The sequence below is a fragment of the Neopelma chrysocephalum genome, unplaced genomic scaffold (assembly GCF_003984885.1).
Source record: "Neopelma chrysocephalum unplaced genomic scaffold, ASM398488v2 Primary Assembly neopelma1_23b, whole genome shotgun sequence".
Classification (NCBI taxonomy): domain Eukaryota; kingdom Metazoa; phylum Chordata; class Aves; order Passeriformes; family Pipridae; genus Neopelma; species Neopelma chrysocephalum.
In genome coordinates, this window is record NW_020897692.1 from 7239204 (window position 1) to 7266060 (window position 26857).

Sequence of the window (26857 nt, forward strand, 5' to 3'; positions counted from 1 at the left end):
CTGCATTGTCTATGAAAATGCATACGTGATAGAAAAATTAGAGCAACAGGATGGGAAAGGTAGAGAAAGTAGCAAAGTAGCAAATAAAGTAACTATAAGCATGAGAAAGAAGCAGCATTTGCGCAAATAAGATTTAGGTAATTAGAAGCCAATTATGAGCCTATGCTAGTAATATGTATGAGGCTAATTATTAACCTTTATAAGCACGAAGCCTACAGCAATAAAGTTGGATTAGATGTAACACGAAAACTGTGTTCGTGTCACCTTTTCCCGTCGTCTACGACAGAGGACTCTCTCCTGTGGGAAGAACCCCACACTGGCACAGTGAAAGAGCATGAGCAATCACCCCTCTGTGGAGGAAAGAACAGCAGAGATAGCATGTCGTGAACTGACCACAATCTGTCCCCCCGCACTACTGTGGGGTAGGAGGTAGAAAAAGTCAGGAGTGAAAATGAGCCCAGGAAGAAGGGAGTAGTGGCAAGAAGGTGTTTTAAGATGTAGTTTTATTTCTCATCACCCTACCCTAATTTGATTAGGAATAAATTAAACTAAGTTCCCTAAGACGAGTCTGTTTTGCCCATGGTGGTAACTGATAAGTGATCTCTCCTTGCCCTTATGTCAACCCACGAGCCTTTCATTGTGTTTTCTCTACCCTGTCCAGTTGAGGAGGGGGAATGGTAGGGTGGCTTTGGTGGCACCCACCATTCAGCCGGGGTTGCCCCACCACAAAACTATATTACCTTGAAGATGGAAAGAAAAGGCAGGTGTCAGGTACCCTGCCAAAACCTGATGTTTTCTCTGACCACTGGTAAGTATCTAGCCCCTTGGAAACCACAGTTCTCTGCCATAGCCAGAGAAGAGATTGGGCTGGAGATAGCTGAGGCCGTGGGAGAACGAAGGCATCACAATATAGAGCTCCCCCAGTAAAAGCTGCCTCTTCTGCACTTGGGTCATGATGCACTGCCACTTAACACTAATCTCTCTGGGTTTTGTTTTAGAGGGAAATGGCTATTCTCCTGCAACTATCATCTGCTTGGAACCCATACAGGCATGCTTGGACAAGGCTGGTCCAGGAGAAGCTGAAGGAGAAGCATAAGTTCCTCTTGTTCTTCTCTCTGAGGGCTTGTGGAGGAACTCAAAGATAGTGGTAGAGCTCTTTGGAAAGTGGAGTTTCAACATAGTGAAAAAAGTTAGACCATTTTGATGTTATTGTCATTTGGAATTAGAGTATAAACAAAATATTAAAAAGTGTCAAGGAAAGACATTTTTCTCAGAAAATAAATGATATGGATGAAAAACCATCTGGCAGCTGGCCACAAGTGGTGTTTTCCAGGACTCATCATCAGGGCCAGGCTTGTTTAATATCTTTATCAATGATTTGGACAAGGGTTTTAGGATAGATATTATGAAAAATTTCTTCACTGAAAGGGTTGTCAAACACTGGAACAGGCTGACCAGGGAAGTGGTGGTGTTGCTATCCCCAGGAGTATTTAAAAGATGTGTAGGTGTGGCACTTTGGGACATGGTTTAGTGGTGGGCTGGACACTGTTAAGTTAGCAGTTGGACTTGATAATCACAAAGGTCTTTTCCAACCCAAATGATTCTATCATTTTATGATTCTATGATATATGTTCAGAATGAAGCATTTCAGTATTATGAAAGGAAACAGTGAATTGAAGTGTCAACTTACTGCTGAAACCATTTGATTCAAACAGTATGTGCCAAGAAATGTTTTTTAAGGGCAATTCAAAGATTTAGATATTTTAAAGACATAAACATTTCCTAAATTCTAAGAAAATCAGATTTTCTGAGAAAAACATTATCTGAAAATCACCTATACATTCTGAATTGCATGATGCCAGCATTATAAGTACAGAAAACAGCCCCTGGGCTGCTCACTAGCTTGGGTGTGCATAAGGGATACTGCTGAGTTTGAGCTTCCTTGCCACCTGCCCCTGTCCAGAGACCAGTGGTCCTTCTTTCTCTTCTGAGTAGAGGGGTACAGATGCCACACTAACCTCTCAGCCACATGCTGCTGAATTGTTCTGGGATCACCAAGCATTTTTAGCAGTAGGTTTCTTTCCAATCTGGATCATTCTGACTGTAAAGATTTTGGAGTGACTACTTGTGCTGACCTTAAGCTTTGGAGAAAAGCAGGGGAAGAGGGACCTAGCTCAGGTGCAATCCCAGGTGGTACATCCAATTTGCAGTCACACACTCACAGGACAAAGTTACACAGTATTTTTTTCAGTGGTGAAGCTATCATAATAAATTCCTGCCTACACATCCCATCCTTCCTCTCCAGTTCTTCATCTGCAGCTGCAGACTTGCCCTGTAAGCCTGGTCAGCAAAGATATACTGAGTTGAAAACAGCTCTGTTATTCAAAGGTTGTTTCAGGTCTGGCTGAGACCAGGGCTCCATAGTAACTGTTTCAGTCCAGCTGGGAGACAGTGGCATGTCTGGCATCTATGTGGGTTGGTGTACACTGCCCTCACTGAGGTGCACAGCACTTTTTGCAGGACTGTGTGGACTGTGAAGAGCTCCCATGGATGTGGTCCCCAGCACAGTAGAGGAAGGTGAGACAGAGTAAAACAGGACAACAGGTTTGATCCTGCTCAGTGTGACCAAATGCTTACCATGGAGCTTGTCAGATAAAAGCCTTGAGTTTACCTCATATGATTATGCCTTCTGCTGCAACTCTTTATTGTTGCTGTTCTTTGTATATCTATCTTGTATTACTTAGAAATCCTTTGCGCATCTTTTACGGGGAGCTTACAGAGCAGCAAATATGAAGATTCCCATTGTATTCTCATCTCTGTTGGTGTGAATCAAGTTCAAAGCTCTTGAACTTAAGGGATTTAAACTGATACAATACTTGTTTGAGGATAGAAATAGGCTCAAAGCTTAGAACAATTAAAATCTAACTGAGGAGCATAATACATTGAAACTGAAAGCAAATGCATACTTTCAATAGTCAGGGACAAATGTTGCAAAGGTGGACAGTTACAAATAGGAAATACTAGTTAAATTTTTAAATTTGCAAAGAAAATGTATTGATTTGTTCCTTTCAGGGAAGTTAGGTTGTATGGTCTCCATTAACTGGAATACACACAGCTAAAACTAATAAGTAAGTAAAGAAACAAATGAATGATCAGTGCCATGACTGTTTTGTATACCACGGCAATTTGCCCAAAATTGTTTATTCCATCATTGTTGCTGCTTGTTTACCTTCTGCATTATGTTCATAGCTTAATGAAAATTGCCTACCCAGGTTTGTTTCCCTAATGAAATGGATAAGTACAAGTGACACAAGTTTGGGACAATATATGTATTGATACCAAATATTTGATCTTCTGCCCTCAGAGTCCACTTTTGTGTCTAAATATATGTGATGTTGTTCTGTTACAGTAGCATCTGTTTTTCTGTATCTTCAGTGAGCTCCATAAAATTTGTAGCCCAGTGTTTGGTCAATATCAGAGATATACAGCTTTAATTATGTCATCCTTTTGTGTTTGAAGGAGTCTCATTTTAAGATTGGATTAATCCCTTCTGCCTTCCTTTTCTTACTTTCTGTTTTTGTGCATCTTTGTTTCTTATTGGCCATCTCACCCTATTTTCTTCTGATGCTCTGTGGGTGCTTTATTTATGCAAAATTTAATCTTAGAATCTCAGCTTTCTTCCCCAGGCTGGTTTGGTATGGTGGACATAAAACTGGAAGATTTAGATCTGTAGTTGTAGGTATGTGTCTGAGTTGAATAAAGTTTTTCTTAGTTTTCTTGAAAAAATGAGTTGGGTTTTCTTTAAGCTGCCTCATACTTCTTATGGTAAATATTTGCTGCTGGAGCATGGGGAAGGTTGATGGTTTTGAACCATTGACTACAACCAGAGGGCAGATGTTTGTATGTTCTTGTGATGACCCCAGCAAGGAAATCTTTCTAGACAGGGCTTCTCTCAGGGCAGCTTATCGCAGCCTGGGGAAAGGTGGCAACGGAGGAGAGTCAATCGTGAGGTCAGTGACATCTTTATTAAGTTGCCTTTGTGTTGGGATGTAAATATTGTCATCTACTGCCTTTAGAAGGTCTTTAAACCTCATGTCTTGACAAGGTAAAGGACTTCTGGTAATAATTCTGTTTTCTATCAGGGACCGTAGAGGCATTTTGCTTGTACTTGTCATTGCTTGGACGTTTGAAAAGGAAGATTGCTTATTTGTTGGTGTAGATGGTGATTTCTCATGAAGACATGCTATTCCAGCCTCTGTCAAGTCTTCAAAATCATTCTGATTCTTCTCAGAGTCCAAAAGTGGTTTATAAATGGGCTCACATGGCATATTTTTGCTTGATGACTTAGGAGGCCCAAGACGGACCAACACTTTGCCTGCAAACTTGGAAACTAAGTAGAATATAAGATAAATCAGATCAGTTTCTGCTGGAATGATATTTTCAAGAAAATACCATAATATCAAATCAGTGTCATCCCATAATAAAGTCAGTATTTCTAAAGGCATAAATAAAAATGGATCTTGACATAGAATGAAATTTTGCACCAATGATTTAAAGCAAATGGTGATCTGCAGGTAGTCAATTGTCACTTTTAGATTAGCATCTCAGCATAAATCTGTCTGGCTTAATTTTAGTGACTACTATAGAAACAAAGAATCATATAAAATTTGGGTTGGAAGGGACCTTACAGATCATCTCATTCCAACCCTCCTGCAGGGATACCTTTCTCTAGACCAGACTGCTCAGAGTCCCATCCAGCCTGGCCTTGAATACTTCCAGGGATGGGGCATCCACAACTTTTCTGGGCAATCTATCCATTTATGCTTCTGGGGATATTTATCACATTAGTTTAACCATGTGAATAGTTAAACTGTGGGGGTGCAATAACTGGAGCAGAAATAATTCAGGTCTGGAGTTTAATTATTCAGTACTCTGCATCTTCTGTATTTTTGAGACTACGGAAAATGATGCCAACCCCTTATTGAATATAGTGAAGTTGTGACACTTGCATGATGCTCAAGTTCATTCTGGTAATGTAAATAAATGCCTTTTTTTCCTCAAAAATATCTATTCTTGGAAGTACCTTAGCAGTCCTTATGGGTGACCCATAGAGAGAATAACCTACACAATGACGTGGAACATTGTCAATTATTTGTAATTAGTATCTGATGAGTATGCATGGGATTAGGTGTTCACCTGTTAATTTTTTCACCTGGTCAAAATTATATCTATCACCAGACTTAAGCCTGGGAAACAATTGCTCAAAATACTTGTAATTTCAAAACAAAATGCAAAGATATTTCTAGCATTTTCAGGAATTGTGTTCCCTTTTTTTCCTTAGACAAATACCCTTTTACTATTTTGGACTAAGAGGGCAAGACTTATTTCAGAACAGTACCTTTTGACAAATTTTCTTGATTTTCCAATGTAATTGCAATCTCATCTTCCTGAATAACATCTGGCATTGCCAGGGTTAGTAAAGAAGGAAATGCCTTATTGCCATAATTCCTGAGGTTTTCCAGAGCGTCCATTTCAGCCTTCTGGAAAATCTTAATTTCTGACTCCTTATTCAACTGTTTATCAGGATTAATACTGTGTTCTTCTATTTCATTTTCCCTCTGTAAAATGATCAGACTCCGTTTGATTAGTAAGGGACAAAAAAGCTCCTTAAACTTTAAAAACTCCCACAGTATAACATGTACAATGGGAAATCTTGTTTTTACACAAGCATTAGTTACACACATCGACATTTCATCTGAGCAGACCTCATGCCAGAGGTTCTGTCTGAAACTCAGTTGTACATAGGCTGTTAGACTCTTCCTTTTACCACACAGACCACAGGGAGAAAGTTTTCATGAAAATCCACTGGAAACCAGAATGCTGTCTTTGGAGAGCCCATAGCACTTCCTTATGGGTTATGGCTTACGGCTCACAGAGTCTGCTAACAGATGTGTAAAGGAGACCAAGGTACCACAGAGCTCGTCATCATGGCTAGGCTTCGCGAACGAAGATTTGGGAACAGAGCTTGTGCTGCAAAACAAAAACATTACAGAATGCTGTGAGCCACTCCTGATCCAGGAGGAAGATTGTTGTGGGACTCTTGCTGTTTGCTGTGAGGGCAAGTAGTCAGCGCAAGAGTAGACCAGATCTGGGAAGGTTTTGCAGTGGAATGGCAGCAGGAAGACCTCCATGGAGCTGTGGTAACAGGACTGTTCATCCCAGCAAGAAAACGGGTTCCAGGACCCACTCCTTCCTGCAGTGGTGTTACCCTCACTCCTACAAGCATCCTCTATGCACATGGGGATATGTTCTCATATGTAGGTCACTTGCCTGTCCCATGATCCAAATTTTCAAAGTCCTCACTGTGGCAGCCTCATACAAACCAAGTTTCAGATATCAAAGTCTTGTGAAAATGCAAGGGCTGCACAGTGAAATAAATCCCTTCCTACAGAACTAATTCCTGTAATGATTGTGCCATGCACTGCTTCTGTCATAGACCATATTCTCTCAGGCCTGGCACTCCTGAAAAATGATGTTTCTGAAATATAGAATCACAGAATATTCTGAGTGGGAAGGGACACAAGGACAATCAAATCCAGCGCTTAAGTGAATGGCCCATACGGGGATCAGACCCACAACCTTGGTGTTATTAGCACCGTGCTCTAATTTAGTTTCTGAAACCAAGACAACCATCCACATGGATATCAAGCTTTTTTATGCTGCTCTCCGTATCATCTTTGACAGACTCACTTTATCATTATGTTACCATTTCAAGAATTATCTGTAGTGAATTTCAATCTTTTCACCACCATAATACAAACTTTTTGTTTCCAGAATTAGAGAAGTAATTTGTTTTACTATAGTATGTTTATCTTCCATAGTTTTCTTCTATTCTTTGCATCGAAAAGTACTCCCCTTGTGAAAAAATATGTTTGTAATCTAACATGCTGTTATAAAGAGTGGATGTAATTTGTGGAGAAAAGGCATTTTGATAGCTTACATGTATTTTGTGAGTTAGCAAAAATATTTGGAAAAATTTGAAGGGCCCCAAACCTCAAACTTCTGGGGTCACCCCATCCTTCCTACATATTTGCAACACCCAATCACAATTAAGGAAATCATTGTAGAAGTATTTATAAAAAGAAACACAATATGTTTAAGTTGACAACATACTCTTAAAACCACACTAGATCAATTGCGAATTTGAGATGTCATAAGTATTTTAGGCTATGCAATCAAATAGTCTCCCAGGATTTTACACACTACTAGTTAAGAAAACAAATTTTCATCTTACATTTTGCAAGCTGTCACCTTATATACAGTATATCAGAAAACTTGCCATGACTAGTTTTACTGCCAGACCTCTTAAGAGCTAATTGGTTAAGCACCTGGGCAGGAAGTTTTTGGCAGAAATGCTATTTTCTGCAAGGACTAGCTATAAAGTTCTGGATGGCAAATTGTGATCATTAGGGCTCCTTCTTCTACAACAGAACACATAAAATGTAAATACATTGCTTGGAGAAATTACGATGCATAAAAGGACGGGCTGTGTTTTAAGTTTATCCAGTGACTTATGGCTCAAATTTGAACATGGAAAGGATCTTATGCTTTTTTCAGAGTGAAGCTTTCAGCAGACTTCTCTAATTCCACACAAAATAACGAGACACATCTGTTTGCATCCACCAAAACTATTATTTGAATGTACAAATGTTAAGTATACAAGGAGATGTTGCAAATACAATGACACACAATGGTTTATCAAACATAGGGATTTTGTGCATGAAAAGTAATTTCCACAAACTTTTTTTTTCAGTTGTAGATTAGAAGTTGTGCTGAAAATTTGTCCCCAGGAAATTGTATGTTTCTTGGTATTGTGTGAAAAATCATAGCATATTCGGCTGCCTGGAATGAGTTTAATGCAGTGGTTTGTGAAAACGCGTTTGAATTCCAAACAATGTTTTGGGCTGATTTTGTTGGTGGAATTTTTTATTGCTTGTTATTCATAAGCATTGTTATGAATGCAATTACTTTTCCATTTGTGTTGATATCTGATATGTTTGGTTCTTTTTGGACAGAATATTCAGAAGAGCCAGATGCCAACTTTCTCTAAAATTCACTGAGGGGAGAGGAGGTTTCTAATTTGCTCAAAAATACCGGAGTATTCTTTTACCATAAATTTACTCCTTTATAAATATTAGCTCTCTGTAAATATATCTTTTCATACACAGACAGGAATACACAATAGTCTTTGTGGTCCTAGACAGAAATAATATAAATGAATGACAATTTGTTTTCAGGTTACTTCATTTTACTTGCAAATGTTAGTTGTTACTTATCTGTTTCCATAATTTAGATTTAAATTTGAACTCATTTAGATGCAAATGCTAATTTTTGTGCTTTAATTTTATACACACAAGTTGTCTTGTTGAACTCAGTGAAACTACCCACATCCTTAAAGTTAAAGCAGATGCATAGATTTGGAAGATCTGGAGAGCTGAAAGGAAATTATGTGATTTAAAGACGGATCACACACTGCTAGTAATAAATAGCAAATAGTTGGCTTTATACAGAATAGAGAGAACATCTATCTATGCATTTTGAAATATCCTTGGCATAATTTGTATTACAAATATCAAATGCCCATGCTGTTGTAATTAAGCTCCAGTAACATCAGGCTCTCAATAAGAGGAATAAAAAGTGGGAAATTTCCCCCTCACACTCAGTTAACAATCTTCATGTTTCTTCCTCAGTTTCAACTCTGTGGCCGGGTGGTCGGGGAAGTGCCTTACAGCTTGCCAAAGAGGTGGTTGAATTCGGCCTCTTTCAGACCAAAGCAGAGAATCCTTCCCCCAAGGTAATCCCCTGCCAGTTGCCTCCTCCGAGAGCTGCGCCAGAGCAGTGTGGGCTAGTCTCCAAGGGAGCTGGGGGCTGCTCTTGGCTCTGCCTCTGCCCAAAAACCTCTTGTCACCCATGTGGGTATCCGTCTTGGGATCCAAGAGACACATTCTTCTCTTTTCCCTATATACTTTGCATACGCTTAAGGCTAAATTTTGCCATTGTGCAAGTATGTGCATAAAGTAGCTTTAGCTGAAGAATAGGCCAGAGCATACTGGAAAAATAAGAGCATTGATTAAGTAAGAATGCCCAACTTGATTTCTTAGCGAGCCTTCCTCTCTTTCTCCCCTGTTTTTGCCCAAACCCCAGCCTTGCTGGGCAATATGAATATTATTGGGTGTTAGAGAAATTGGCATAACATGGTAGCAATGATAGTCATGATTTAAAAGAGCTCCTGGGGAGATTAATTGTGCAAAAGGCTTGAATAAGAAGTGATCAAGATGTGATCTTTATTAACTACAAATATTTGCATAGCCTAACTACTAGCAAAGGGAGAAATACTGATTTTCGTAACAGAGAAGAATGTAAGAGGGAGTAGAGAGACAAAAATAAGAAACAATTGATGTAGAGTGGTTATCTGGGGCAAAAACTGAGTTTACAAACACTCTTTGATAACAGAATTATCTCAATTGCACTATTAGCAGGCTTTGTGTTTATGAGTTTAAAGGTAGCATTTACAAACTTTGTGCTGACAAACACGAGGAAACAAACTTTTAATGACATGGAAAAAGATGGTATGAATTGGCCTGTTCTAATTTCCTAATTCCTATGTCTTAGGAACAGATATTGGAAGGTATTACTTGTGGTAGAAACCACTCTGCCAAATTTAGGCATCTAGGTTGTGCCTATATTTCAAGTTCTCAGCAAAGATGCCCCCATAAAAGTGAGTCATTTTGCTGTGAAACCATTAAAGGGAGATTCTGTCTGCAAATTTAAGAACTCCTCACATGGAACATGTGAGGATTTGTACATCAGCATTTTTTTGTGGTGCAGCAGAAAGAGCTACACACCTGGGAGCTATGTGGAAAGGGACAGAGGGAAGCTGTAGAAATGGGGAATTGTGATATGATATATATGAACATACTCCCAGTTCACATGCTAGATGTGTCCTGCTAGGTTTAGTTCAGCAAGGGGAAGTGCAAAGTCCTGGTCCTGGGAGAGAACAACCCCAGGCATCAGAATATGCTGGGGTCACTTAGCTGGAAATCAGTTTGGAGGTCCTGGTGAACACTAAGTTGACCATGAGCCAGCAATGTGTCCCTGCTGCAGAGAAGGCTGGTGGTATCCTGGGCTGCACCAGGAGTGTTGCCAGCAGGTCAAGGGAAGTGATGCTGCCCCTCTGCTCAGCATTGGTGAGGCCACACTAGGAGTACTGTGTCCTGGGTCTGGATTCCTCAGGACAAGAGAGACATGGACATATTGGAGAGACTCCAGTAAAGGGCCACAGAAAAGATTAAGCAACTGGAATGTCTCTCCTATGAGGAAAGGCTGAGAAAGCTGGAGCTTTTCAGCCTGGAGACTCAAGAGATATCTCATCAAGATATACAAATATCTGAAGGGAGGGTGCAAAGAGGAAGGAACCAGGCTCTTTTCAGTGGTTGCAAGTGACAGGACCAGAGGAAATGGGCAAAAACTGAAACACAAGAGGTTCCCTATGAATATCAAGAAATACTTTTTCACTGTGAGGGTGACCAAGCACTGTCACAGGTTTCCCAGGAATGCTGTGGAGTGTTCATCCTGGGAGACAGAAGTTGTCTGGACAAGGTCCTGGGCAACCGTCTCTAGGTGGCCCTGCTTGAGCAGGAGGGTGGGGTCAGATGACCTCCAGAGATCCCTGCCAGCCTCAACCAGTCTGTGATCCCATGATTCTGTGAGTCACCACTGTTTTGAGCTGGGAGCTGGTCAGGTTATTTTGGGTCAGTATCGGTTTGGATTTAAAACTTTGATTGGAAAATATCAACACAGAGGAAGAAAATGTCCATCATTCCTTTGTTAAACTTCCCCTCTTTTGCACCCTACCTGGCAAGTATATTTACTAGGACTTCAAAATAGTAATCAGTAGTATTAATAACTTACAATTAGAGCTATTTTTGGTGCCTGTGCTTGAATTCAGCTTGACTCTCTGCCTTAAGAGGGCATTTTGGATGCCAGGAGTGGCAAGAAGTAACATAGACTCTTAATCAGCTTGCAACTTTATCTGCAAGATCACTTCCCTCTTCCAGCCAGTTAGGATGCTGAAAGAGGTCATACCGGACATGAAACACTACCACTTGCCTGGAAGGCTAGAGCTCTGCTGGTTGTAAATCAGCTTGATATCCAGAGGTATAAGAAAGCTGGTCAATAGCCTTTACAATATGGATCTTTTTGAGTCACTTATGATTTAGCAGATCCTACTTAAAACTGTAATATGAAAAAACTCACATATGTGAAGAAAAGCCTCCTCTCCCTGATCATGCACACACACACGCCCCAACTCATATTTTTGAGTAATGGTTCTGCCTGCAGACACTGCACAGACTGTTGCGACGTCAGGGCTGTGTGCTGGGACGGAGATCTGGATCTGCTCAAGCTCATCTGAATAATTTCTAGAGGAGTCAACTGGACCTTCTCAAAATACAGCTTCTCCAGGGCAAAGGTTTTGAATGGGAGGCTAATCACTGATGTGTGTTGTTTTGTAGCTGAAACTTTTCCCATTGCACTTCTGTGTTAGAAGCTGGAATTTGGCTTCCTGTCTGCCCAGTTTCTGCCTGAAGCAAAATTTTTATGGCTGAGCTGTGAACCCCTTAGTGGAGATGGTTGTAAAAGAAAAGCTTACAGCCTTTTTGACTAATTGTGATCTTACAAGTGATTACCATACTTTTTTGAATTTATTTTTAAAATTTTTGTCACCTCTGATCTCACTCCATGTCCCTAAGTGAGTTGGAGCTGGGGTGTGATCATAAGATACAGCGCTAAAAATACAAAAAAAAAAGATGCTGGGAAAAGATTTTACAGCTTTAACAGTTTCCCACTCCCCAGGCTTTGGATTAGGTCCTCACAGACCAGTTAGAAAGGGAAGGGATGGTGAGGTCACTAAGATGCTAATGATCCTTTTCCCAATGGAAAAGTAATCTTATATGTAAGGTAAAATAATTCTCAATCCCCTTACAACTAGCAGGTCATTTTGAAAATTCATTAGTCATAAAAAGTGTATATTTATCTCTGGTAATAAAAAAAATCTCATAAATTAATCACTTCTGAGAATGCCAGAATGTAGTTTTCATGAGACTGCACTCAAATCTGCAATTTCACAACTATTTTTGATGACTTTTCCCCCATTCCATGGACAACTATCTTTCTTACACGTGCTATGTGGCTACTGTATTGTTCCTCATAAAAATCAAGGGAGCACGTTATGCCTCTCATGACCATTATATCTTACCTGAGCATTTTTGAGGTCTTTCTGGTACCTGAGCAGTTTCTTCAGCAATAAATAATAAGAAGCCATGGCAGGAGAGGGTCTGTTATTTATTAAAATGTTGATAACATCTGAAAGACTGAATTCCATAAATTTCATCATGTAGTTTAAAACAATAGAGTTCAGGTCACTGGGGCAAAGTCTGAAAAATTAGGAAAAAGTATTTAAATACAAATGATGCATCCAGGTACAATGTCAGAATTTACAGTAAGTGGACAATACACTTCTTGTGATGTAGCTGGAGTAAGCTAAGTTGATTGTACAGGCAAACTATGACACGCAGTTGTGCTGTGATCCTCTTGTCTGGCTATGCTAACTTCACTTCTGGGCTGAGGCTCTGTTACTGCATCATTAAATGTTCTATTGTTGATTTAATTGATTTTTCTGAAAGGACACCCACCAGGATTAAGCCTGAAAATTTTTCTCATTTTAATCAAGTGTGTATATTTCAGTTTTCAGTACACTGGCCTGAAACGGATTAACAAAGAGATAGTGTGTGTGCATGGACATAAGAAGACAGAAAGAGTGCGAAAGACAGGAAAATCTTGAAGGACAAAAAAAGAATTAAGAAAGTACAGTGGGATTTAATTTTTATATAAATCAGATTGTGAAATAAAACATGTTTTGTTACAATGATAATTGCTTTACTCACAGGTTTCTGTGAGTAGTAAAGTCTAGTAAAGGCACTGCAGAAATATGTCAGTCTTGGATTCTGAGACTCCTAATCTTAAAACCATAAAACCATAAAGTGCCTTACTAAGAAAAATTGGAGACTATTTAAAGCCAGTTACAAAGATGGATGAGAATAAAAATTATTAGAATAACAGGAACTTCAGTGTAATATAAAAATGTTGTTCCCTCAGGTAGGCATGTAAGACCTAGTTTTGTAGGAAAGGATTAGAAGCACACTGTCTGGAAATTAGTGGCAGCTGTGAGGTATGTTAAAAAAAAATTACTAATACAATGTATATAAGCAGTTCTATAAGGATGTTTCCTCTTACACAAAATTTATCCATGGTTAGAGAATTTGATGTGACATTTTCTGAAACAAAATTCTGTCACTTTGGAACAGCCCATAGTAGATAACAAAAATATCCTAAAACAAACAAGCAAACAAACAAATCTTAAACACACTTCCCTCCCAAATCCCCAGTCCTGAAATCCCAAGCTAGAAGATAGATATCAAAATGGTTACCTGTTCAGTATTTTCCTGGTGAAACCTTCATTCAACCATTTGTCTTTTATTGCTTCTTTGACTTCAGGCCTCTTAGCAGGGTCAGGCTCAAGTAAGGACTGCATGAAGTGTACAGCTCCTGTGCAATATTACGATGCAATGGCCTGTTTACTAGTAATAGTTGATTATCAGACCAGCACATATTTTTTCTGTTTCAGAAGTGTGGCACTTGCCCTGCTTCTCCACATTGTAGAGCTTCAGATAAAATTCAGTCTCTAGGGCTTTACTCTGAGTCTGCCATGATCCCATACAGTGACTCTGTCCCCCCAAGGTCACCTGAACAGGGTGGGCAGCAGGAGCCAAACCATGCCAGGATGCATGCTAGGGACCTATGGATGCTGCTGTAGATACAGTACTGGACCTCACTTCCCAATTTTCTTGATTTACCCCAGTGAATGCAGCCTATGGCATCAGTAGCAATCTCAGTATTGTGCTCACTCAGCATTTGATGAAGGCTTTGGGAAGGGGCACTTCAGTGCCAGCTGAAGTTATTTAACCCAGGAGTTCTTTTCCTCACACAAAGAAGCCAATTGTATTGATAAAACTCTCTGTAACAAGGAAAGGAAATGGATTCCTGTGCTCAGCTGATGTGTTGTGCTTTGGCTTCCTGGAGTTGGGACAGAGAAAGCTCAAACATTCCCATATGTCAATCATTCAGCTCCAACACTGCGTAAAGTCCCTCTCCTTTTTTTCTTCTTGAGAAAACTTTACTGAATTCTTCTATATTCCTTGGGGATGTTTTGAATTGAACAAAATGGCAAGTGAGCATTAAAATGGGAACATACTGCTCCTTTCACTTGTAATCTCCATTGGAAGAACTTAGATCTAAAGTAGGCAAAGCTAGTTTACTACTGCTCTCTCACTAAATTCCCAATGGGCAAGAGAACAATGGAGTTATCCACAATCTTCCACCAACTGTGTGGGCTTTGTAGAAAAGCAGAGATAATGCATTTATTAGTAGAAGCTATAACAATAACATAAATAAGAAAAATTAGAAATATAATAATTGCAGCTATGGAGAGATTGTACAAGAATCAAGCTGCTATCCGGCAACTGATCTCCAGAGAAAGAAAACGAGAGACTAATGTACAAACATTCTTGACAGCAATGGTAGATATCCTCATACCATTTACTAGGGGAGAGAAAGAAATTGAATCATCACATTATCTTAATATTGTACTCCAGACTAGACCGAACTAGCTTAGTCTGGGACTGTCCACTGCTCCCCAGTGCTTGGCTGCAGGCAGCCACTGAAGCTAATCTTGGTTCCTAGGCTCATTCTTGCCTAACTTCATAGCAATGCTGTTCAAAATGATGGGGAGATCTGAACTCTTGCTGGTAGATAGCTGTGCTAAACATGTCTCATTCTGCTGTGCTTTCTGACTTGGTCAGTGAAGCTGTATGATAACAGCTGTGAGAAGGTGCCTAAGCTTGTGATAGTCGACAGAGGAGATGATGGTCCAGGTGGAGAGAAAATAAGGATTAAAGCCAGAGGTGTATAGGAATCATTGTAAAGCAGCAGAATTTTGAGCTTTGAGGAAATAAATTTTGGATTGCTGACCGAGAGTGCATACACACCAATGTGACTTCTAGGGTTTAGAGCCATGGGTTGTAATTCAGGCTAGAATTTTTGAGAACTGTCTTTCCCAGTTGTCCCAAAAGACTCCATTGACTGTACCTCATTAAAGATTGTCAGTAAAATTCATTGGAAAATGTTGTATTTCAGTTCTTTCTCATGAAAAATATGAACAGACTCTTCACAAAAATAACCCTCCCATTTCTTTAATAATCTCAATGTTGTGGGCTCTGTCAGTAGCCAAAAGATAAGGTCTTCAGGAAAAAAATATTTAAGGTTTTGATAACTTATTTCTGAGAAAAACAGGAAAGAATGCCTGGCTATGACACATAGCATGGGACATACTAAACATGACAGTGTTCTCATTTACTGCACAGCGGCTCCACTTATGTAAAAACAATGTACATTTTATTCCCCCTGTAAATAAAACTCAAGAATAATGGTCTTTTGAAGACACAACAATGTTATTTTCCTACTAGCTTGAGATAAACTGATATTGCCTTAGGCTCAAAAAAGTAATTTCTAAATGCAAACAAAGCGACTGGAAAGAGTACCTCTTATTTTCCAGAAGATTGCGTTGTTGTTAAATTCACTTTATTGCATGGGTTAGAACTTTTTTACATTGGTATTCTTTATAAAAATTGAAGTGCTTTACCAGGGGAGATATCTGACGGAATAGGGCTGATTTCTCCAATTAATATCTTTTGATGTAGTTGCTTGATATTAAAAGGTTCCACAGTGAAGGGTAGCGTGCCGGTTAGCATAGCAAACATGCTTACGCCTCTGTCAAAGACAAAAACAAACATCAGAGCTCCATATAATGCTAATAAATATTTATTTAAAAATTCCACACACTTATGAGTCAGTTTTCAGAGATTTACCTTCAACATCAAGAATGAGGTTACAAATTACCTCTAAGCAGCAATTTGTACTGAATATACATCTTACGCCTTTTTTCTTTGTGTAAATGCCATTTTATCTTGAAAAGAATGTTGTGGGAACTGCGTATGAAATAGAGTGTACAGTGAGTGACTGGAAAGCCTGCAGTGTTGAAAGTGGAAACCTGCTGTTTGTTTTAAAAATAAGCTAATTGGAGTGACAGTGTAATGTACCCAGCCCATCAGAATAAAGCACTTCGGTTTGGAGGCTGAGTGACAACACAGAACTGGGACTGATGCAATAGATCTTGTTCCAAATAGTAATTCAGTTCTTCTTGCTTTGCTGAGATTGCTAAATTAGGTGTGACTTATGCCTAGAAGGCATTCGTGTGGTAACAGCTTGCTGTTGGCTAAAGACTTAAAACTTTAACTCTTGCAAAAGATTAACAGTCTGCTAGCAGCAATCAGCAAACTTTGTGAAGGTTTGCCATTCAGTTTGGGGAAGTACCAACATTTGGAAAACTTGCTTAACTGTCCTGAGTTTGTGAAGGGGGAGGTTTCCTTGAACACTCTCCATGGTATTTCCTTTCTCCAGCTGAACCACACCACCACAACAGCACTGTTCTTCGTAGTGGAATGAACCATACTACGGCCTGGTTTGGAAGGGAGCTTAAAGATCATCTAGTTCCAACCCCTCTGCTGTGGGCAGGGGCACCTTTCACTAGACCAGATTGCTCAGAGCTCCTTTCAACCATCCTTCACCATTTCTCTACAGAACTCAGTAGATAGTCATTTTAGGAATTCAGGCAATTCTAATTTAATCGACCTGGTTGGTACATTAGTGGAGATGGCAACAATGTTTTCTGTAAGACAAGTCTGTGGTGTGCTCAACTACAGTCTTCTATTAATGTTTTCAAACAGTTGAAAAACTATGATAAGACGATGGCACCATTGAAAAACCAAGAGAAGATGGTGTCATCTTTTTCTACATGTTACATTGGATTACATTTAGACCACTGACCTATGGATAAACGCTTTTTATTAATCTTGACTAGGATTTATCTTGTCTCACTTTAATCATCTAAACCCTAGGCATCAATAGTTATCAGTGGAAAGAGACAGGCCTCTCCAAGAGACATTCATCATAGCATTATTATACAGTTGTTTTAGGCTACAGTTAAGTGCCTCTGTGCACTGATAGTAATAGCATGTATCCCTTCATCCTTAACTCTGCGTACCATTCATACCCAGTAAATTTAGAAGAAGCTGAGGTATAAGAATCATGGTTAGACCAAAACCCTAATATATATAGTATGTCTACCAGAAGCAGGTCTTGAGAGGAATAAAGTACGTTATATATCTATATGTATATAAATCCTTTTTCTCTTTTGAACATATAGGAAAACTAAGCTTCTGTTTCAGGCACCTGAACCAGATGCCTATATGTAGGTATCAGCAACTCTGCAGAGCAAACTAAAACATTTTGTCCTCTGTGAACACCCGGTTTGGTGAAAGCTGCTGAGAACTCCTCAAGGAAACTCTGTATTCTCACAGCTGGACAGGCAAGTGTGACATTCCAGTTCAGAGCAGCTCTGTACATCCAGGCTTTCCTTTCCTTTTGGCACATGTCCTGAATGAAGTGGTTTAAATCAAATGCAGCTTTGTGTGTTGAACAGAATCACAGAATGGTTTGTGTTGGAAAGGACCGTAAAGATCATCGAGTTCCAACATTTCTGCCATAGTCAGGGTCACCTTTCACCAGACCAGGTTGCCCAAGGCCCCATCCAGCCTGGCCTTGAACACTTCCGAGGATTGGACATCCACAGCTTCTCTGGGCAACCTGTTCCAGTAGCAGAACATTAAGATCCTTTAAAACAATATTCTTCTGGGGTGGGATGGGAGGTGGCACTTCTAAGGCAAAAAGTCATATTACTCTTAAAAGCCTTTTGAGCTATTTGAAATCCATGGGCTTTAACCATTACCTTCAATAGCTGGATTTTTACTCTGCCACTTATTAGTCAGGATACTGTAAGGAGTTATGATTATAATTGCAAATAAGTGGGAGGAATATGGATGAAGGTGCATTTGATCAGCCACTGATTTTTTTAATCTTAATGCTCTAGGCAAAGATTTGGTTTAGTTTATATTACACATGCTCATCTTCTATGCCCTGAATCATACTTGCTAGAAACGGGCTTAAAAATGTGTCCTAGGTGGAACACTCAGACCTGGGCATACGGTTACTGTTAAAACAGCTGAGAAGAAGTTGATACCCTGGCACATATATATATATATATATATATATATACACACACACACACACACACACACACATATAGATGAATATGAACTGCCTTTGGACAAATGATGACATGGACATGAAGAGTTGATCCGTGAAGATCAAAGGATACAAAAATCGACTTAATATACTATCATTTTGCCAGCTCCACCTAGAAAAAAAATGTAACCCCCCCATAACTTGGCTGCTAGAACTGCAAACTGCAAATGCATTTGAAATGTCTGAGATAGTTTATGTGAAACCTTACTCTGCTTATGGCACCTTCTGTGTTCTTACTTATTATAGAAGACATATTCTGTAGGTTTAATAAAAAAAAGTAAATTAATTCCATTCAAGTTTATGTCACCTATGAAGGAAATAATTCTACCTTTTTATCATAATTTGGTACAAAGGGCCTAGATAAGGTATGGATGAAGGTCTCATAGCTCTGCTATAGACACATCCTTGGTTTGTGTTTCCCTGAAACTCAAATTTTCTGTGTAGATTTCTTCTTTTGGCAAAATACGCCTTAGACAGAAAATGCCTGCTTGTCAGCCCAGGGCTTTCAAGGTTTCTGATTTTGTCAGAAGTTACTCTGCTACCAGCTGAAACTGTGTGCCAGAAGGACGGGAGGGTGGCAGGGTTCACCTGAGGGAGTTGGTACATACAAGTTCTTTCTCTGGCTTTTCAGTACAGGTTCCTATATGCAGATATCTGACTTTCTGCTGACTTCTCTTGGCACAGGGTTCCTCTAGAATAACGTGTATTGATCATTCATTCTTTTCTCCAGTGTTTTCCAATGGATGTACATTTCAAGATGCTCAAGTGTTTATTTATATATCTTTGCTTTTGCCGTTGATGTCCCAAAGCCGAGAGCCACAAACCAGTTTACATCAGTCTTGCTAAACAATTCAGTGCTGAGAGTGTTTTGATAAGTACATTTTTAGATCTACTTACATGGACCAGACATCCACTTTTGGACCATATTTCCTATGAGCAAGGAGTTCTGGAGCAGCATAAGCTGGGCTTCCACACTGGGTATGTAACAGCTCCTGGGAGAGACCACTGAACTTTGCAGTATTGCTTAGTCCAAAATCTGACAGTCACAAAAGCAAAAGCAAAGGCAAAGAAGTTTTAGTCTCAAATTACTTTACCAATTTTCTGAAGACAGGAGAAAGACAAAACCAGCAGCTAGTTGTAACATCTATTGATGTCTCAGCTGTAGATGCCAATTTGGGTTTGAATAAATGTGCTGTGAATTAGCAGAGGAATTACAGTGCAGTTACACAGCCATGGATCTGGTTTGGTTGATTTTGGTTTAACTGTTTTGGTTTGTCTCTGTTGACTGCATGCTAGTACACAGCTACACAGTCACATTAGCATGGCTTAATGAGCCACAGCATTCAGCTCAGCTGGGTGTGCTTTAGCTCATGGTAGATGTGGGGTAAAATGTGCTAACTTAAGCCTTTTTCTCTGTATATGTGCATGTGTGCAAGGGGGGGGGGAAGAGAAAGGTGTGATTGTAAGGGACTGGCTGGCTATAAAACAGGGGTGAAGAGCTGGTGCCCTTTTTTCTCAGAGGTGTTAAGCTTTTAAAAGTTTGGGAAACACTGGGTTAAACATGTGACTTCTCTAAGTGTTAGCATCCCTTGTGGAGATTTTTCTGTGGGGTTTCCACAGAATAAAATTAGTTGTTTCTCTGAACTGTGTTAACTGCTGGGTGCAAATTCTCTCATTTTTATCAATGTTTGCTTCACAACCTTAGCAAGATTTCTGTTGGTGACCAAAATAGTCTTTTTTTAAAATTTTTTTAACATGTACCAAATGATGAGGTCTCTAGCTGAAATAATGACTCAACAGAAACTAATACATTCATACCTGCATTTCAACCCAGAAGATTTATTTCTTTGTCTACAAATCACTTCTGCTAGGAACAGCTTTCTACACATAAAAGCTGTAATTGTTTCTTGCTTCTCCAGAAATACACAAGGGAAAATAATAGGCAAAATTGTTTTCCTTGTTGTCTTAAAAATATATTTTGGTTAAAGCTCAGATAAACAAGCTGTTAAACTATACTTCATAACTTTTATTTATTCTAGAAACTCAAATATGTTTATTGAATAATCACAAGCTCACTCATAAAACATGCTGTTTGAATAGTAACCAAATTGTCACTGAAAGACACACACACACACACAAAAGCAGAATACAAGCTTCACTGATAGCATGCACCTACCAATGATTTTGATGTTGTTGTTCTCATCGAGAAGAAAATTTTCAATTTTTAGGTCCCTGAGAAGACAGAAAGCAAACTTTAAGATGCCTGATGTCCCAGCTAACCATTTGCAGATAGTTTTTAGCAAAGTTTAATTAAAATAATAACAATAGTTCTGCACAGCTCAGCCTACAATTGTAACAAGATCCTTATTCCTTCCTGAAGTTTTCAGTTGGGAAAATGGAAACTTTCCCTACTTCAGGGAATATTTTCTGAGTATACACAAAAAGACTGTTAATTTTAGGAATTATCTGTTCTGCTGATTTATACATTTTTTAAATGAAGTGCATTTATTTCTTCTTTTGAGTAAAAAAATTGCACTTATTGGACTGGAGGTTTTTGGGCTTTGTTTGAAGTACTGAGCAATGCTGAACATTTCTGATTTCTTTGTGAGTAAATTGTACCTGGGAAATATGAAGGATGAGAAGGGAACTGGAAAGTGAGGTTTGCCTTGCTTGCAGAAGAGGGGAGGTTGTACCAAAGCTGGTTCGGAGACAGATTCCCTGAAAGTGGGGACATCTCTGCAGTGATGTTTTTGTAAACAGGGTCAACCAGTATCAGCCATCCACTCCCAGGAGGACATAATTCAGAGATGTAAGAAAAACTCTGTTAGCTGGCTCAGGTACTTAGTTGCTTCTTATGGGAATATTTATATATTTATAAATTAAAACCCAAAGCCAGAATATTGCTCCACTCTGGGGAGTGTCTGAAATGGAAGCTGAAATCTTTTGCATCATGGGTGAATCCTCAGCCAGTGTAATTTTGGTGTTGGGAACCAGTCCAAGAGCCTGCAATGCTTTCCTGACTCCCATCAAAGCCTCCCGCATGCCACTGGAGGCTTCCTTCTTTTCTAGGGGAGCTGGGGGGATAAAAATTTCAGAAGCAGCTCCAGGGACATGGATTTCCCTCACACCTGCTCTGAAGTTAAGAAGTGCTTTTGTGAGACCAAAGACCTCAGAAAGCACAGGAGGACAAACCAGAAGGCAGAATGGGAACAAGGAGGAAGGGCTGGGTGGCCTGGTGCTGCATGAACAGCACTGCACTGCTGCAGGGTATGAAGTCTGGGGGTGTACCTGGTGGTCATGATGGGTGATTTTATGGGAGCTTCCTTTTATCTCTGTGGCTCTGGATGGGACAGCATTGCACTCAAAACTGTCTGCTGCCCCAGGCTGAGATTGGGATGGGGATGCTTTTAATGATATCTTTTTAATACATTTCAATTTGAATAGCATGTTTACTGAAGTGGCAAATAAACCAGTACCCAAAAGCTGGGAGGTAGATTTAAGATAACTTTGTTCATAGTCTACAGGTGTTATTATAACTCTGTGCACGCTGCAGTTTAAAACTAGCTGTGTTTCAGACCACTGCAAATCTGACATTTCTATCAGATTTAGCACTCCACAGTGCACTCTGATGATTTTACTACACTACAATTAAATAATGTTACATTGGATTGTTACAATTGCTGTGGTATAGGCTGAGCTGAGTGCTCACACAGTTAATAAAAATGTATGCTTTCTTGCCTGAAAAACCTGATAATGGCCACTATGAAAGTTTACATAGTGTCAGAAGTTATTTTTCACCAAAGATACATCTTGTTCTTTTTTTTTTCCCCAAAGGAAACTTTCCAGGAAATGTTGTAAATTTAGGCAACACGATGATTTTTTATTTTCTCATTCCCATGAGGACTTCAGAAAGAGAGCCTAGAGGGCAGCTTGTGATGTTTCTCCTGGTCTTTGGTCCAATAGGGATTCAAAGGGATATACGACATTTTTATTCAGGAGAGTGGAAAAGAGCCAGGAAAAATTAGAAACTGTACATACAAGCAAATAAATGTCACCTAGCAAGCACCAGATTTAGGAGTTGGTAGCTGACCGTATGCATGCACTAGCCCAACCCAGTTGCAAGGCAATGTGATTTAGCTTACACATCTTTATTTGAGGTTTTAAGCTCAGAAGCATTACCTCACCACTTGGCCATGTCCAGAGCAGGCATAGGGATAGTAAGCAGAATTCAGTTGATGAGTGTTAGCTTGTGGACCTGTTGAACCAGATCTAGTGCCTGAGCCTTCTTATATCTGGCGCACTAAAATGCTGTGTGCTGGGACAACTGGCAAGCACGTCAATGCTCAGTCTTCTGCATCATTTTTGCAAGTGTGACATAAAATCAACTGTGATCTTGCATGGACAAGAAAAATTACTATCTGTTCTGTGAAATGTAGACTCAAACTTAATTTAAGCTGTAAGGATTTGTTGGATCAGTGCTGATTTTAATGCTAAACTGGAAAAGTAAATCTCAAGAAACAAAATAGCTGTCTGAATACAGTGTAGAATTTATGTTGAGAGATGTCAATTTGGACAAAAATAGTCACAAATTTGGAGAGTTTTTCATCAAGTATATTATTAAGACAGTAGAAAATATTGTTTTTCTGAAGTATATCCACAGGGTTCAAAATCAGGAATGCCCATAAGACGCTTTTGAGCAAAAGTACATTAAATTAGTAAATCCTAAGTGATGAGCTTGGGAATGTGACCAGACACCTCCACTCTAGTAAAACAAAGGGACCCCCCATGCATAGACCCAAACATTATCACACAATTATCCATCTCATGAACTCATACCTGGTGTGATTTTACCAGGATGCTCCTTGTGGATCGGCAGCTGTTCCCAACAGACAGCTTGGGAACACTCCTTTACTTGTGTTAAAGGAATGTAAAGAGTTGAGCTTTGCTCCATGCTTAGATGAGAAAATTAGATTGAATTTGTGAGGTAACTTTCCTATTTCTGTACTCATCTTTCTGGGAACACTGATGTCTTTTTTTCAGAAGAGGATACACCCACAATCATCCTCGTTGGTTTGACCCCTGCAGAGAGTGGTTATAAATCACTGCAGCTGGAGCTGAGCAGGGAAACTCTTCCAGATTTTCCCAGTCTGCTTCTCATATGAGGTTAAGGCTACAGCTCTGAATCTCAAAGCCAGCAGCAGGTCATGAGTTGAGGTACTGCTGACTGAACCTACACCTACAACCAAGCAAGGTGGCTTGGCTCCTGCCAGACCATGCAACTCCATAAACCCTATGACAAAATGCTCGAGAGCCAGGGATGAATTTTCCTTTGATAGTAAGTCAAGTAAGGCAGTTTGATAGTAAGTCAAGTCATCAGAGAAGCTCACGCCATTTTGTACGTGGTTAGTCTCAGGATGCGAAGCAAAATTTTTCTCTCTTGCAAAGCTTTCCCAGCAAAACATGACCAACAAGAAAAGAGAGAAGTAGGGCAAGAAGTCAGGCTACTCTCCAGCTCACTGTGAAGAGTTGTTTCCAAACAAAAAGAAAGGCAGAGAGCTTGAGAAATTAATGAGGAGTGTTGTCACGGGAAGAACATAAATGTTACAATCATGAGCAGTGAGGAAATCCTGTAAAATAGATTAGTCAGGTAACCAGCAAGGCAAGAGTGTCAGTCTGGACTAATGGGGTGAAGCCCCTTGGGTTTATTTTCTGGTGAGGTTTTTTTTTTGTTTGTTTAAATTCTCTAGGTCCCATGCTGTCCATTTCTTTCTTGACTATTCCTTATTAATTAACAAATCCAATATAATGAAATGCTGGGTTACAAGCATTTCAAGTCACAAAGCACTTGTAAATGCTGAGCCATCACATTCACAGCTTATTTGTTTCATGGTTGCTGTAATGATGCAGTCAACTGGATTACTTGTTAGGTCCTGGTGATTTTCTTGGTGAGTCCATTGACCATTTAAAGTTAAGGATCTGATTGACTGTGAATCATTAAGTAAAACAAAAAAATGGCAGGAAAACTGCTTCTAGCCTATTCTCCCACCTATAATGGTAGTATTATTCTACTGCTCTTGGCATATGTGCCACGATCCCTAGTAGGGGGGAATATCAGCTCTCCTTGCATGGGTTGCTGAGGTTCCTCTAGCAGTGGCTGAAGTAATGATCTGTCCTTGTAATGCAAAAGCCAATATGGAAGATCAGCGACCTGTCTCAGACCCAGGCCTGCAGGACGTGTCCTTATCACAAGTAGTGAGCTGTGATTCCTCAATTTTCAGTCCTGGGTGACGTGTGGTTATTTCAATATGTTGTGGCTAACCAAAGGAAATCAATATTTATATGCTTAGCCACACTGAAATATTTGAATTAGATACACATTTGTCACCAGCTAATTCTGAGATAATTGTGGCAAAGTATTGATTTGTTGTGCTCATCAGCTCTTATCCCTGGACTTTATTACTTTTCTCCCCCAGGAGTGCATAACAGCTTATAACAGTAATAACCACTATTGAGAATAAAATGCTTTATTAGAATGAGCTGAGAGAACCTATTCTTCTGTTTTTATAAGGGAAAAATAAAGAAATGTTCTTGTGAAGAAGAGCACTCTGTGCTCTTGCACACTTTTTTCCTTACTGTTTGAAAGGGGAGAAACATCTTACCTGTGAACAATTCCCTGGTAATGCAGGTGCTCTACTGCAGATAGAATTTGCCAGATGTATCTCCTTACTTCCCATTCTGCCAGCCCCTTTTTGTCACAAATTCTGTCCAGGAGGTCGCCACCAAGGCACAATTCCATCACCATGTAATAGGAGTTGTCAGTCTCCAAGGTCTCATATAGCTGAACAACATTGGGGTGCTTAATCATCTGGTGTACCCGCGGCTCACGCTTCATGTTTTTTAAAACATAGGAATCCTGCTTGGCTTTCCTCTTGTCAATGACTTTTATGGCTACCTAAATGGCAGGATATTTGCAAATTAGCAACAAGCTTTGCAACCAAGATTAGTTTTCAAAAGGGTAAGGAGTAAGCTGACATGGGAGAGGCTGTTTTTGACATAACGTTGATAATCAGTATCACAGAGGGAGATATTAGTGATGGAAGAATACAGTTTTTATTTCTCTTGAAGACCAAAACAGAAAGGCTGAACTCTGTCTTATCTATCCCTCTCATTACATTAATAAATATGCACATACGAAATATTCTGAAATGCAAAAAATCCCTACATGCTCAACTACATCTGTAAAGTAGCACATCTATTTTCCAACATGCTCCCCTGCAACTTAATCTAAAAGTCACTCAAGATGCTGGGTGTTATGGGCTGGGATTAGACTCTTTGCGGTTTGGGGAGCTAGTTGGACAGTGAAGCTATTGAAGCCACAAGAAAAGTAAAATTCAAAAAGTCACTTTATAGCAACACACCTTTCCACACTTGTGTCTAGTGGTATGTTATTTTAGCTTGACTGAGCTAGAGATAACAGAGTTTATCTGTGTCCTGCCGTATAAATGATTGCTATTGGAGTGTCCGGCTTTTCACTAAGTGTTGTCCATAGTTTTAAAGGTCAGATACACAGCACTAATTACTCAATGAGGATTATTAGGGAAAGTAGATTTGAGATTGTCTTTATGCCATCATCCTTCTCTCTTTCAGCAGGAAGATATCTTTGTTGCCTCTATTTTATAATTGTGAAAATAGTTGCACTCAATACATATTCACACATGTGACTGATTATACATGAGCAATAAACCCCCCTTATGAGGTTAATTTATGAGGATAAGGTTCAGAGGATAATTCACTGAGTAGACTGTGGTTTCCAGATTAAAGAGTCTGAAATTTTCTGCCATAAATTAGTGTGAGGTTACTTCCTATTCCTAGTATGTGTTACGCTCTCATTATGAGCTTACCTTCTCCCCTGTGGGGATGTGCAGTCCCTCCATCACCTTGGCAAAGGAACCCTTGTTGATCATTTTGCCTACTAGGTAATTCCCAACTTGTTTGGAATGAGGGAAAGTCTTCCCGGTCTCTTGGGGCATCTTGTTAAAACAGGCAGGTATTTTTATATCCTTTAAGTTTTTCTCCCATTCTGGTAATATCCCATCCAAATTGCCAGTATCTGTCATTTTGTCATCCAAGCCTGCTTTTGTTGCTGTGAGCATCCCTGGAGAGACAGATTTGTATTGCTGCTTTGCAGATGTAGCTTGTGATTCATGGCAGATCCAGGCATTAGGTCTGTGCCATCCTGCTGATGACAGAGCAACTAATCCTTTCCCCCTGAGACTCCGGGTTTGTCACTGATCTCTGGTCTGGGCACACAGATCTGCTCAGGCAGAACCAAGTCGTAGATTATTAACCTAACCTGATATACGATGCCAGTTAACGCCCCAGACCTGCCAAGTCAGATGACACATAATCCCAGCATTAGCCTGGAATATAAGTCTCTCTTCCTCCTCTAATAGTTCCCAAAACACATGTTCATTGTAAG

General features: G+C 39.7%; 1 protein-coding gene across 1 annotated transcript; it reads right to left on the reverse strand.

Annotated features, from left to right (window-relative positions):
• Positions 1–3962: 3962 nt before the first annotated feature.
• Positions 3963–26531, reverse strand: LOC113974813 (hormonally up-regulated neu tumor-associated kinase homolog A-like). Its single transcript, XM_027698310.1, has 9 exons — positions 26280–26531; positions 25038–25330; positions 20555–20610; positions 19276–19414; positions 15818–15945; positions 13548–13665; positions 12317–12494; positions 5399–5618; positions 3963–4390 (listed from the first exon to the last, which is right to left on the reverse strand). Exons 1-9 carry the CDS (start codon positions 26529–26531, stop codon positions 3963–3965), a joined length of 1812 nt encoding a protein of 603 aa, XP_027554111.1.
• Positions 26532–26857: the final 326 nt, after the last annotated feature.